Below are 14,318 nucleotides of genomic sequence, written 5' to 3'. Positions count from 1 at the left end.
AATTAAAAAAATAGATCAACATGCCAAGTTGTTCTTTATTGAAGCGCCAATATTGTGCCCAGTGGTGTATGAGACACAGATGAAGACAATTCCTGTCCTTGAATTCTTACAGTCTATAAAGACCAAACATGCTGGGAAAACCAGTGGAAGGAGTTATTCTAATCTAATGTTTTTCATACACTTTTGAATAAATCAGTGGATGAAAAATCACAAATAAGGATTTTTAATCCCCTTTTGTAACATTGTGCTTTGTCCTCCCTTCTTTCCACTCCTTTCTGTGAACCATTTTATGATTGCCTCCATAAAATGCTTCAGATTGGTCGTTAGTGCTGATTAACGCCCAGCCTGAGTGATGCAGGCATTTGGCTTTGCCTTGTGCTTCACTACACGCCCGAGCTGTGCATTAATCAGTGCTATCACTATTGCTGAATCTGTCAGCTCTTATTGCTTGGCTAGGAAAAGCACACTGCAATGTGTAATTGACATTGTAGTGCACATAAAGATTATAGTGCATGTCACATAGACTGATTTTTTTTCAAAAATTTTATTCTGTGTTGATAGTTGAATTCTAAAACGTTTGGCAGAAAAAAACATCAGCGACTGAACTGGGATTTTAGACATGAGCCTAAATTAGGCTGATGCTTCCCAACAAATACCATTCTATCCATACACACTTGAGACAGTCAGATGTTTCGCTCATTTCTGGTGGTTCTCTTTTGCCCAGTTTAAGCAAATGACTGAGATATTTCTTGGATTTTGAATCCTACTTTGTATGAGCTTGACTGATTTTCAGGATTATGTTTTACAGGGAGGGGAATTTAGCCACTAAGCAGATTGTCTTTCTTCAGAGACCCTCTCTACCCCAGAAAGCAAAGAAGAAAGAATCTAAGGTAAATGACCCTGAATTCCTGTGTACGTTTATCGTGGCAATACTCTAATACTCTAATTGATTTTCCACAGCAGTTTCAACATTTCTAATGGCTTAGAAGGTTTGCTGAATATTATCAGAACACTTTAGAACTCTGATGTGAACTATTAATGCAAGGAAATAACAAAATACTCAAAGGACTTGTTCTGTCCATCACTCTTCCTTCCATTGGAGGGAGCTGGAGACTATGTGGTCCAGTAAACACAGTGAGGAATTGGAGTGGGATTTAGGAGATGAAGGCTCAATTCCTAGCTGTGCCACAGACTTCCTATGTGATCTTGGGCAAGTCACTTTACCTCTCTCTCTGCCCGTGTTCATGATTTGTACGATGGGGACCATAATATTTCCTTTCTCCCACCTTTTGTCTGCCTTATCCATTAAGATTGTAAACTTTTGGGGGCAGAGGACTGTCTAGTAGAGTGTGGTCTTAATCTCAGTTGGAGCTTCTAGGTGCTTCTGTAATATAAATAAATACTAACATATGAGATTGGGAGAATTTCACTAACCTATAAAACAGGGGTAGGCAACCTCAGTGACACTCACACTGCCTGGGTTCTGGTCACCAGTCCAGGGGGCTCTGCATTTTAATTTAATTTTAAATGAAGCTTCTTAAACATTTTAAAACCCTTATTTACTTTACATGCAACAATAGTTTAGTTATATATTATAAACTTATAGAAAGAGACCTTCAAAAAATGTTAAAATGTATGACTGGCACACGAAACCTTAAATTAGAGTGAATAAATGAAGACTCGGCACACGACTTCTGAAAGGCTGCCGACCCCCTGCTATAAAAAGTAACCAAACCAAGCTAGAGTTAATGGAGCATGCAGCTGACAGGTATCAGTGAATCTTAATTTTATTCACACTTCCCTGAAGTGTTTCACTTCCCTTTATTAAATGAGCAGCAGGCAGAAAGCCTGGCCCAAACATGTCACACTTTAAAAGGTAGGAGAAAATATAGAGATTTTGTACAAGGCAAAAAATGGCAGATTGCCGACCAGCAGGTCTTGTTCACATGCGTTTCACCTTTCCCAACCTGCATGCAAAGGAGCCAAACAAGTGAAATATGAAGATGAAATACAACCCATCTAGTGAAAGCAAGCCATCAGAGGATAAAGAAGCTACTAGTGTTGCCTACGTTTTTTTCCTGCTCTATGTACTGCAGCTACACTAACATTAGTTACCAATGCAATGGGTTGACACCTTGAGACCATTCAGAAGTTCAGCTAGCGCAGAATGTTGAGCCTGCTTATTAAAGTGGAGTTGGACATTAGGAGTAGAGCTGGCCAAATCACAGGATTTCCAGTTCACAGGAAATTTTGCAGTTTTAAAATTTGATTTCATTCTGAATGGGAAGTAATTCAGTTTGTTTTTTATTTACTATGAACCAGAAGTCCCCCCCCAAATTTGTTTCAGAATCACTGACATATGGAGTTTCCAAAGTGAAATCTGCTCCCCAGTCTCAGACAGCTACTGAGTAAAATTGACAGTCTTGTCAGTTTCATCACTATTGCTAGCAGCATCAAAACTGATAAGACTGTCAGTTTCACTGTGCTACTGCCAGGGCTCCCAGGGTCTACAGTTTCAGGGGTAGCCCCACCATGTGGACTGCTTTTAACCAGGATGATTTGTTGCCCAGGATAACCTTTTTCGTGGCTGTTGGGCATCCAGTAGGATGTTCTTGATCAATTACCAATTTTTGTTAACACTTCCCATTTTAAATTTATATTCCCAGTCAGTTATACTGACAATTAATTGCCTTATTCTTTGGAAAGGTGGACCTCTTAAAGTTCCAGATAAACATATTACTAGCTGGTGCCATATTCTGTTTGCACAAAGTAAATATAATCAGATCATGATCACTAGTATCTAGGCAACCACTGATTTTTAGGCCAGCTGTTAAATCATCTTTGGCCATCAGAATGACATCCAGTATTGAGTTCCCTCACCCCATCATTTTGGTTTCAGGAATTTCTGTTAAGAAATCATCAGTTATTAATGTTTAGAAACTTTAAGGACATTTTTTTACTGGTTACATGAGATGTCCAGCCAGTATCCCCCAGGCTGAAGTCACCCATGATAACGCATTTTTTCCTTCTACCCTTTATGGGCAGATGCCTAAGGAGCAGTGCATCCTGCTCACTAGTGGAACTTGGTGACTGGTAACACATGCCTCCCAGTAGCCCATCTTTGGTTTTACTAGTTAGAACTTTAATTTATAAGCTTTCAAGGTCCTGTGATTCTGAATCCTCTATGATTCAGTGTAACACTTCCAAAGGCTACCCACGATTGGGAGGCACCTCACTACCACCTGTGCTTAGCACGAAGAAGCCTTATCTGGGTCTGTTATGTGTCAACTCCCTGACTCCATCAGCCCTGGGCAACACAAGCACTCCTCTCTCAGCCGAGGCAGGCACCGCTGGCCCTCTGCTGGTCTGTGATGGGCACACTCCAACTGACGAGCCCTCCAAGCGTCCCCCAGGAGTGTCTAGCCCTTGATCCATTGGACACTCACAGAGTTCACAAATTTGCTGCTCCCAAAGAAACAGAGCACTCCAGCTTACCAGTTTCACCTCAGATCACAGTTCCATTTAACATGCAGCACTTAGTCCTTAGCTACACTGGCGCTTTACAGCACTGCAACTTTCTTGCTCAGGGTTGTGAAAAAACACACCCCTGAGCGCAGCAAGTTACAGCGCTGCAAAGCGCCAGTGTAAACAGTGCCACAGCGCTGGGAGCGCAGCTCCCAGTGCTGCAAGCAAATCCCCACAGGGAGGTGGAGTACCTGCAGCGCTGGGAGAGCTCTCTCCCAGCGCTGGCGCCGCAACTACACTCACACTTCAAAGCACTGCCGCGGCAGCGCTCCCACAGCAGCGCTTTGGAGTTTCGAGTGTCGCCAAGCCCTTAGATATATTTATAGGGAAAACAAGCAAAAGTTTATTTAACGAAGAGAAGAGATTCAAATGATGGCAAATAGGAATATTGGAAACAAATAGTTACATATAAAATAATTTCATAACTTGCATTCTAGAACCTAGGTTTATTTAACAAGTTACTTTCCTGTCTTATATAGCAAAGCTCATCCCAAAGTCCTCCCAGCATTTTACAGCCAGGCTCAGTTGTGATCTTCTGTTTGTGAGACAAGTCACACTGCCAGCTTGCCTCCTCAGTGAAGGGTGCGTGGGGGGGGGTACCTGCGCCCCCCACATATACTCCAACAATTAACTCTCTTTACGCATAAACAGGATCCTCCTCCTGCTGTTTTATTTCTTCTTGTAAATTTCCTCTCTCGAAGATTTCACTATCCCTTGATTAGCATTTTGGCACCAGATGCAAATAGATCTGTATTGTGCCATGGACAATACACAATGCCCAGACAGGAAGATAACCATTAATTACATCCTGTCTGGAAGGAACCAGTCTGAGTCACATCATCTGGTTACCTGCCTTAAGGCCTAGGCTTTGAGAACATAACTCCTATTAAAGATACCTAGCTCCTTAAATATTAACTGTACATGCATTTCAAAATGATTATGATCATCAGTGGACTACTGGCTGTCCATAGAGACCTCATCTACCACCCTTTGGTGAATTATTATGTGCATACCTGATGCAGGGGATCCATGTAAAACTCTGTGCATCTCCTGTGCCCTATGCCAGATGGCATCAAGAGGTCCTTGGGTAATACTCCAGTCTCCTGTGTCTTCGATGTAAAGTGCTACCCCTTCCTCTTTTTCCCTCTATTTCTATGGAATAAGTTGTAACCATCAGTTTTAATGTTCCAATCACATGAACCATCCCACAAGTTCTAGTAATACCAACCATATCATATTTCTTCTCAAATATGAGCATTTCCAACTCCTCTTGTTTGTAATTTGGGCTTCTAGCATCAGAATGTAGATGATTAAAAATGTGTCCCTTACAAGACCCTTTGTACTTGGATTTGTCATATGCATGACACCATGTGACTGGTTTACATATTTGGGTGTTGGCACCATGATTGCTCCATTAACACCCTCTGCCTTTCATGGTTAGTTTAAAGCCCTCTGAGATACCCTTGCTGGTCTGTCACCCAGGAGATTAGTACCATTTCTACCCCAATGTTCCACAAAACCTTCTCCCCTACACCACTTACTTAACCAATTGTTCACCTCTGGTATCCTCTTTCTTCTCTCACTTGAGGCATAGGAAGGATTCCCAGAGTCTGGATATTTCTCTCCTTCAGTTCCCTTCCTAGATCGCTGAAGTCTTCCAGGATCTCTGGAATAGTGCCAGATATAGTGTCATTGGCACCAATGTGGATCACCACCTAAAGAATCTCTCCTGTCAACTTCAGAATTTTGTTTATTCCTGTGGTGATGTCCCTTGTCTTTGCTCCTGGAAGGCAACAACAAATTGTCTTGCTGTCCTTCTAGCCTTTGCAAAATGTCCTTTCCATTCTCTTTAGCATGTAATCCCCATTCAGGATTGTCTTGCTCTCTGGCCAGTTGTGGATATGCTCTCTTGAACTTGTCTGAGTCCATCTAGTTTGAGCTGGACAACAGTTCTCAGCTCTTTTCTCTGCTGTCTGTAGGTCCTTTGCTCCAACTGGGTCTTGCTGGTTGTTCTTTTCAGATGTCTTACTCAGCACGTAATAGTGATTTGATATATCCAGCTGTGAAGATGGCCTTTGGGATCTCCTGCCTCTGGTGGTGACAAATTTCCTATCTTCATTTCCTTGTCTGCTCTTGTCACCTGATTCTGTTACCATCCCCTGTGGGATTTGCTGTAGTATTGACCAGAAAATCCTCCGTATCCTTGATGCTTTGCAAGGTAGTCAGGTGTTCCTCAAGACCACAAACCTTCACCTCCATCATGGCTATTAGCTTGCACTTCATACAGACAAAGTCTCCTCTCTGTTCAGGCAGGAAGCAGAAGATGGCACATCCATTGCAGACCACTGATGACTATCAGACTAGCTGATGACTCATTATCCTTGTTGCTGAGTCAAATCTGTACTTATAAAGCAAATCCCCCAAACTCCGTCCTGGAAACTCCACTATTAGCTGCTCACTGTCGCCACCGGTGAGATCAGCAAAGATGCTCAAGCTGGATCCCCCTTAATATAAGCAAGAGTAAGTTGCTGGCATGGTGTCCTTTATGTTGGAATTCATCTCTGCTTCTTGGTTAACCAGAGCCCAGATTTATTACTCTCCTAGGCATGCTGCAAAGCCTGTCTTTCTCAGGCTTTTTAGGAGGAGCTGGGCTGAGGGTTGGGGTGGTTATCATCATGGGCAGTGCTTATCTTTGCTTTGTGAAGTTTAATGAAGAGGATGGGAACCTATAATAGATATTAGTATAAATTCAAATAGGTACATCCATAACTAATGAGTCAATGGTAGTGGCAGCTGCAAACCAACAAATGTGACTGGAAAGATTATTTTTATATATACCATTGAAAAGATTCATTCAAATTTTACAAATGTCTATTGATAAAAGATTATTTACATGCAGGAAGTTTGAAATAAATGTAGTACAAAAATACAAGTAATAAAATATGATGGTTTTCAGTCAAAGGTTCAAGAAAAATATGGGAGAGGTAAAATCATCCAAATTCATAATAGTTCTATAAAAAAGCTGTCATTGTTATTCAGCTGCTGATAAACGCCTGACATAAACCACCTTACATTTGAATCAGTTGCTAAGCCTTCTGAACAACACAAAAGCATAGGCACTAAGATCTGATAGCTTTATTTAATTTTTGATTACAACACGTTTAAAACTTTTTTGTAGATAAACACTTGGAGGGGGAAAATGTGTGGTGCTGATAAGATTAAAATGAAATTGCAGTGGTGGAAACTAAATCCTTCGTATGAACTAGTAAGGTGCTGTGCAATGCAGCCAGCTGAACAGAAAGGAAACGTATAAGGAATTGTAAAAACTCTGCAGTAAGACTGTGATAACTGTGCCTCTCATTGCCCCATCACAGGCTGAAGATTTAATCTAATTACTCAAAGTTTATCTGCTGTTTCTTGAGACAAAATCAAGGCTCATTTCAGCAGAAATTAGGCTTCATGGACATTAAACCCGTAAAGGCTGACCCTAGTTCAGAAGAAGCTTTTTAACATTTTGGGCCTGATATGCAGCCTCTACTCACGGAAAACTTCAAATGATCTAAATGACAATTATGGGTGCTCAGCACCTCTGAAAATCAGGACACTTTTTTCAAGTGTCTAAATTTAGACACTCAAGTTAAAAAACTGTGGTGTTCTCTTTAATATATTTTTATGCAAGATACATTTGGTGAACGACATCTAGACTCAAAACATAAAAGAATATAGGCTAAATCTAGCTACTGCTAGGGGATTTTTTGCTCCCTCAGAGTTTGGCCAGCTGGAGCATTACTTCAGCGTTATGAAGTAAGAGTCTCAAGCATGCCTCTGTATGCTTGCAAGCAATTGCATGTGCAATTAATTGTGGGTATAACATACAGGATTTACACAACTACCTTATCTGTGAGCACAATAGGATCACAAATGGCAGACTTTGTGCTCACGTTGTTTGTGGGCTTAGAACTATAGATGCAAAATGGAAGGCTGGTTTTCAAAACTTGGTTTGGTAAAGGTTTTTTCTCTAAGATATGGGTTTGGGTGGTCCTCTTGCATCAGATTGATAAGGAGGGCAAAAGATTTGTGATCATGAGCTATCCTCTTGGTGGTCTCTGGTATAGACCTGTAGCACTGGGAAAATGACTTCTGGACTCTATCTGGACAGCCAGAAAAGGTCCACAGCCTCCTATATTTTATGTAGTATGGAAAGCATGGGTGCCAGAAGAACTGCAAATGTGTGAAGCAAAGCGCCCCTCACCAGCCCAACCTTCCAAGGGCCCTCAAGGGAACCCTCCCCTCATCAACCTGACCCTCCTGGATTCCCTCCCTTCTCTCCCGACTCCTTAGTTTACCCTCCCTGCTGGTGAGCCCTCAGGTGATGGGTTCGTCCCACTTCCTGGATCTGCCCAGGTCCCGATAGGAGCTGCTGCTGAGTTTTTCACAGCCGGCAGGTGAGGGTCCAGCTCTTGGCATGCAACACGATGCAGAGCAGAACCTGAGTGCTGGCAAATTGGTGAGGCAATTTGTTTAAATGGTGAAGTAACTAACTACTTGAAAGTTTAGGCTGACTTTGCTTGGGAAGGTGAACTTTTCCTTCAGGGATGAGACAGATAAATCCTTTGTCCTCTGAGTAATTTTCAGACATTATAAGCACATTACACCTATTAGAGGTCAGGAAGGGATTCTCTCCTCCCCATTGTTTCTTTATTCTTTTCATCCCTCTGAAGCATCAGAGATGGTCACAGCTGGAGATGGGACACTGAATGGAGTTGGCCAATGCTCTTAGGTGCTTGGCTGGCTGGTTCTTGCTCAGGAGCTAACTGATCGCCATATGTGGGGTCAGGAAGGAATTTTCCCATAGGTCTGATTTAATAGATTCATACATTTTAAGGCCAGAAGAGACTATTATGGTCTGGCCTCCTGTATACTACAGGCCACAGAACATCCCCAAAATAATGCTAAGAGCATGTCTTTTAGAAGAACATCCATTCTTGATTAAAATAACTGTCAGTGATGGAGAATCCACCACAACCCCTTGGTACATTCAAACCTTATTTCCAGTCTGAATTTGTCTAGCTCGAACTTCCATCCATTGGATGTGTTATATCTTTCTCTGCTAGACAACTGAGCCCATTATGAAATATTTGTTCCCCATGTAGGTACTTATGGCTGTAATCAAGTCACTCCTTAATCTTCTCTTTGATAAGCTAAATAGAATGAACTCCTTGAGGCTATTACCATAAAGCCCGTTTTCTAACCATTTAATCATTCTTGTGGCTCTTCTTTGAACCCTCTCCAATTTATCAACATCCTTCTTGAATCGTGGGAATTAATACTGGACACAATATTACGCCTAAGGGAATTCTGTGCCAAAAAATTAAAAATTATATGCACAATATTTTAAAATTCTACAAAATTCTGCAAGTTTTATTTGTCAATAAATAAATGTGGCTCAAGCATGGTAGTGAGGAGCACAGGTCACTGGCTGCATTGAGGTGGGAGATCACCCTGAAGCCTCCACCTCCCCCAGTACAGGGATTCGGCTGTGAGGCTGCACCTGACCGTGACACAGTGTAAGGGCTGGGCCTGCCCCAGAAACACCCCTGGTTCCTGCCCCTCTTTGCCAGGTGTGTAGTATGGGGGGATTCAGGTGTGGGGCAATCTGGGTGCAGACAGCTCCGTGGGTGATCTGGATGCAGCGGGGGTGGGGAGATGGGGCTTGGCGGGGAGCCTGGGGGTGGGGGGTCTGGGTGCTGGGGGAGTGGGGCTTGATGGGTGGAGGTCCAGGTGCAGCTGGTTGGGGCTCAGTGGGAGGAGGGTTTGGGGGTGGAGGCCTTGTCAGAGGGGTCCGGGTGTATGGCAGTAGGGCTTGTCAGGGTGCGGGTTCGATAGGCTTGCTTAATGGGGGAACCCCAGCTGCTGCCAAGGGGTCACAGCATGTCAGGCTCCCACTTCCCTCTGAGATGCCCTTTTTTTCCTCCATCCCCCACCCCTCACTCCCGCATTTCCCTCCGCCTGCCTATTCCACCCCCCTTCCTTCCCCACTGCCTCTCCCCAATCTCCTTAGCCCCATTCCTTCATTCCCCCGACCCCTGTACCGAGCCCACCGCGGGTACTCATTCCACAGGAAATAGGAAGGCTCCCAGCACACGGAAGGGGAGCACCACTGGCACTAGGAGCCAGGAGGCTGCATTCAGCTGCAGGGTCAGCGGAGCCCAAGACGCAGCCTCTGAGCTGGGCAGTTCTGTGTCTGCACAAAGGGCGGGCAGTGGCACATGACCCTGTGTGCCCCCCCATGCCTCAGCAATGTTTGAGGGGTAATCCCCCCAAAACACTGCACACATGGTTCCCCCAGCTCCACAGCGCAGCTTCCCTGACATTTTCTGCAGGGAAAAGCAAGAATTCTGTAGGGAGGGCTGTTTTCTGCAGGTGCACAGAATCCCCCAAGGAGTAACAATATTCCAGCACGGGTGCACAAGTCTCAAATACAGATGTAATGTAACCTCTCTGCTCTTACTCTTTCTCGAGATTCCCCTGTTTATCCATCCCAGGATTGCATTGGCTCTTTTGGCCACAGCATCACACTGGGAGCTCACATTCAGCTGATTATCCAGTGGTCTTGGGGGGTTTTCATCTTCCTTTGGAGCATGTGGTCCAAATTGCCTGCCAGGTTCATCTACGTACCTCTCAATCAATTTCCTGCCCTTGCAGGGCCTCGGTCTCTCCTATTCTTTGCCCGTGGCACGCAATAGTCTCCTGAGGGCTGTACCTTGAGCTAATTTCAGTTGTTGGGTTCAGTATGCGAGTGGTAGGTGGTTTTGGTGGCCTGTGATATGTTGGAGGACAGTCTAGACGATCTGGTGGTCCCTTTTGATTTTAATTCTATGACCATAGTTACTTTTATTGCTAGTCAAAATGTAGCCTTCAGCATTAGTCAACATAGATCATCCAAAATGGTGGTCATGATGAGTCTTGTGATGTGCGTTGTAGGAGGTGGCCTTGTGCATTCTGCCCCAGAAACTTTCGTACAAACGGCTCAGGATGTTTTGCTACTTACTTGCACTGTTTATCACTTGGTCTTTTAAATGCTCAGTGTTTAAAACATTGTACTGTAAAATCACTTCTGGATTCTGCACTGTATGTATGGCTTAGCACAGGCAGATCAGATTATACATTTGGAATTTTTTAGTCCACAGACTGACTTGGAAAACTTCCTGAAAGTTTCAAAGTGCTGGTTTAGTCTTGCAAATGCTGGTCCTGTGGGAACTGTGGGCTTCTGAAAAAGAAAACACTTTAGAGTTCTTTTGTGGCACATTCCAAACAGTACATAGGATAGGAGTACAGAACTTTTCTGTATGATAGACGATACTTGAATGATTTTCTTATCAAACTGTTCTTGCCCAGCTCATTCACATTTTGGTTTTCAATCATTGTCTACATAGTGCACTTTGTATAGATGCTTACACATATCTGAGAGGGAGGATAATTAGTCAGAAAACAAGCAGTGGAATTGCACCTTAAAAGCTGAATTTATAAATTTTCTGAGTTGCTGTCTTCACACACTTGGTGAATGTGTGTGCTTGTGTTCTCAGTCAGGCTTTGTTACTTCTGCTACTAACTTGTTGAAAAACTGGAGTAATACTCCAGGATCTCCTCCTCTGTTTGTCTACATTAGCACAGCTTTCCATTTTCTTGCTTTCAGAACAGTTTGGAATGTCTGCTAGGATGTTGTGGGTTATTACCTCAGCACTGAAATATCCTTCATCAAGAAACCGATTAGGCATACAAAGCAGTAAAGACAGAGAAAGGAACAGAAGCGTTGTATCTACATGTGTGTAATAGCTACAAACATAACAATTTTAAATAGTCTGGGTACTCATATACAATATACATTTTGAGGTTGGATCCTTTGACTAGATCAACCATTGAACTGAAGTTAAACCATTATTGTTTCAGAAAGCAAATTTTTACTTGAGTTTTTATTTATGTTTAAAGTGACCTTTAACTTTCAAATCTTTTATTTATAGTTTCACTGGAGGTTCTCCAAAGAAGAGATGCACAACAAACAGACAACGAAATCTAACAAGGCTAAACTAAGTTCGAGGGAGAAACAAACAGCAGAAGAAAAACAGGAGTGTGAAGTTATAGAGAATAAAAGAAACTTAGGAGCACAATTGTCAACAATTGAAAATGTTGGGAACTGCAAACCAGTCTTGAATGAACAACTGGATAGTATCATAGACAAGACATCTGAGATGCATGAGGACAAAGCCATAACTATCCATGGCCATGAGGAATCAGAAGAAAAATGGCATCCAAGTCATGATACTGATAAAAAAGAAGTGGAAGTGTGCTTGAGTCACAATGATGCATCGGACAACTGTGAGAACCAGATAACACATGAAGGAAGCTGTGTTCTAATAACTGACAGTGGGGATGGGGACAGTGGGGCTGGAGCCATAGATGCTTCCTGCAATTAATCACCTGCATCTCAAGATTACTGAAAGATTTGCAGATCTTTTGCCAAACTAAAGGACAAGTTTTGCTAATCATCCTCACTAATTTAATTGCTTAATACAACTTTTAATTTGGCTTTGTAAGTGCCCTATACAATTTTATTCTCTCCAATTAACATACACAGGCATCTTAAAGTTTCAACTAACTGTAAGGCCCACTTTTGCTCCCACATAAGTTAATGGCAACATTTCCACTGACTTTACTGAGATTAGGACTGGCTTTACTGTCCTTAGTTTTAAAGGTAGAGATGAAATGTATTGTGATTACCAAGTTGGGAGTGAAAACATAGTCAGGCTTGTTCTGTGACTCAAGAAAAACCACTGATATTTAAACTGCTCTGTACTGTCTTAACAAAAACAGGTTTGTATTCAGTATTTCATATTAGTTTAGGAGAAGCATTGTTGGTCAGTTTCCTTATGTAGTAATTTTATCAAAGTATCATTGCTGAAACAATTATTGCACCATGTCATTTTGTCATTGTTTTGTGTTGTCAAGAAAATGGTATATAGGCTTACCAGAGGCTGGAATTGGGAAGTCTGATAAAGTGGCTGTAGCTGTATTTATCTCCATAACATATCTACTCATTGATATTCTCTTGAATTTAGTTTTCTCTTGCAGATATATAAAACAATAAACAGACCGCGAATATTGTAGGTACATAAGTGGAACCTGATGAGGAAACAAACCTCTTGATGAATGTGTGTTGTGTGTTAAGCAGATGGCTCTAACATAATGCCTCCAATTCCCTATTCTCGTATTTTGGTGTTCTGGATTTTTAGGTTGCTAATCAGCCCTTTGGCAATGCTTGCTGGGGCTTCAAGAGATAGAAAAGAAAATGAAAACTGCATGTAAAATGTAACTCATTAATTGTACATATTCACTAATAGTGGATACACTTGCCATCTGCTAGAACTGCCATTGTGTGACTTTTCATCATTTATCAACTGGAGTAGTGTGTGTCACAAGAAAGATGTTTGTTTTTTTTAATCAAATAGCTACCAGGCAAATGTCAGTGAAAGCTACTGAATGACCCTGAAGAATACAACCTGATGAGTAAACCTTTCTTTTACAACAGTTAACTATGTTTTTCAGCTGACATGCAAACTTTATGATGTAAAATGGTCAACATTTTCATGTTTGGAGGTATATTAAAATTTTTACAGTAAAATGTACGTGTAACAATTTTTTTAGATCATATTTGAATATACTCTTAAACAGTTTGTCTGCTTAAAAATGTAACATGTAGTAGCTTTTCTTTTCTTAATAAGCAATCCCCTTAGAGTCCTGGTTTACAATTAGTTAAGCAGTCCTGTATGGTGTTTTTAAAAAATACCTTCTGTTTTTCATTTTCTGTAAACAAAGTAACTCCATAAACAATAAAGTTTCTTGACACCTTAAATGACAGCTTCTTTGAGCAGCTAGTCCTGGAACCAACAAGAGAGGCAATTCTTGATTTAGTCCTAAGTGGAGCACAGGATCTGGTCCAACAGGATATAGCTGAATATAGATGAACTGCTTGGTAATAGTGGCCAAAACATAATAAAATTTAGCACCAAAGTGTTCTGTGGCACCTTATAGACTAACAGACGTATTGGAGCATGAGCTTTCATAGAGGAATACCCACTTCGACATCCATCGAAGTGGGTATTCATCTATGAAAGCTCATGCTCCAATACGTCTGTTAGTCTATAAGGTGCCACAGGACTCTTTGCTGCTTTTACAGATCCAGACTAACATGGCTACCCCTCTGATAATAAAATTTAACATCCCTTTGGGGCTGGGAGACACCAAAGCAACCCACCACGGTAGCATTTAGTTTCAGAAAAGGAAACTACACAGAAATGAGGAAGTTCGTTAAACAGAAATTAAAAGGTACAGTGCCAAAAGTGAAATCCCTACAAGCTGCATGGAAACTTTGTAATAATAGAAGCTTGATTTAAATGTATACCCCAAATTAAAAAACATAGTAAGAGGACCAAAAAAGTGCCACTATAGCTAAACATCAAAGTAAAAGAAGCAGTTAGAGGCAAAAAGGCATCCTTTAAAAAGTGGGAATTAAATCCTACTGAGGAAAATAGAAAAAAGCATAAACTCTGGCAAGTGAAGTATAAAAATATAATTAGGAAGGCCAAAAAAGAATCTGAAGAACAGCTAGCCAAAGACTCAAAAAGAATAGCAAAACATTTTTTAAATACATCAGAAGCAGGAAACCTGCTAAACAACCAGTTGGGCCACTGGACAATTGAGATGCTAAAGGAGCACTCAAGGAAAATAAAGCCATT

At 41.7% G+C, this 14,318-nt stretch overlaps 1 protein-coding gene across 2 annotated transcripts in view; it reads left to right on the top strand.

The window, feature by feature from the left end:
* RFTN1 (raftlin, lipid raft linker 1) overlaps positions 1-13,204 on the top strand; it is a 136,835-nt gene extending 123,631 nt beyond the window's left edge. For both annotated transcript variants that reach the window (XM_032801132.2, XM_032801129.2), the window contains exons 8-9: positions 809-890; positions 11,547-13,204. In XM_032801132.2, the coding sequence (XP_032657023.1) occupies positions 809-890; positions 11,547-11,999 (535 nt within the window). In that variant the 3' untranslated portion in view covers positions 12,000-13,204. The remainder of the gene's footprint in view (positions 1-808; positions 891-11,546) is intronic.
* The last annotated feature ends 1,114 nt before the right edge of the window (positions 13,205-14,318 follow it).

This window comes from Chelonoidis abingdonii, chromosome 2, assembly GCF_003597395.2.
Source record: "Chelonoidis abingdonii isolate Lonesome George chromosome 2, CheloAbing_2.0, whole genome shotgun sequence".
NCBI lineage: Eukaryota > Metazoa > Chordata > Testudines > Testudinidae > Chelonoidis > Chelonoidis abingdonii.
The sequence above is the reverse complement of the archived record's forward strand: the minus strand, read 5'-3'. Positions and strand labels throughout refer to the sequence as shown.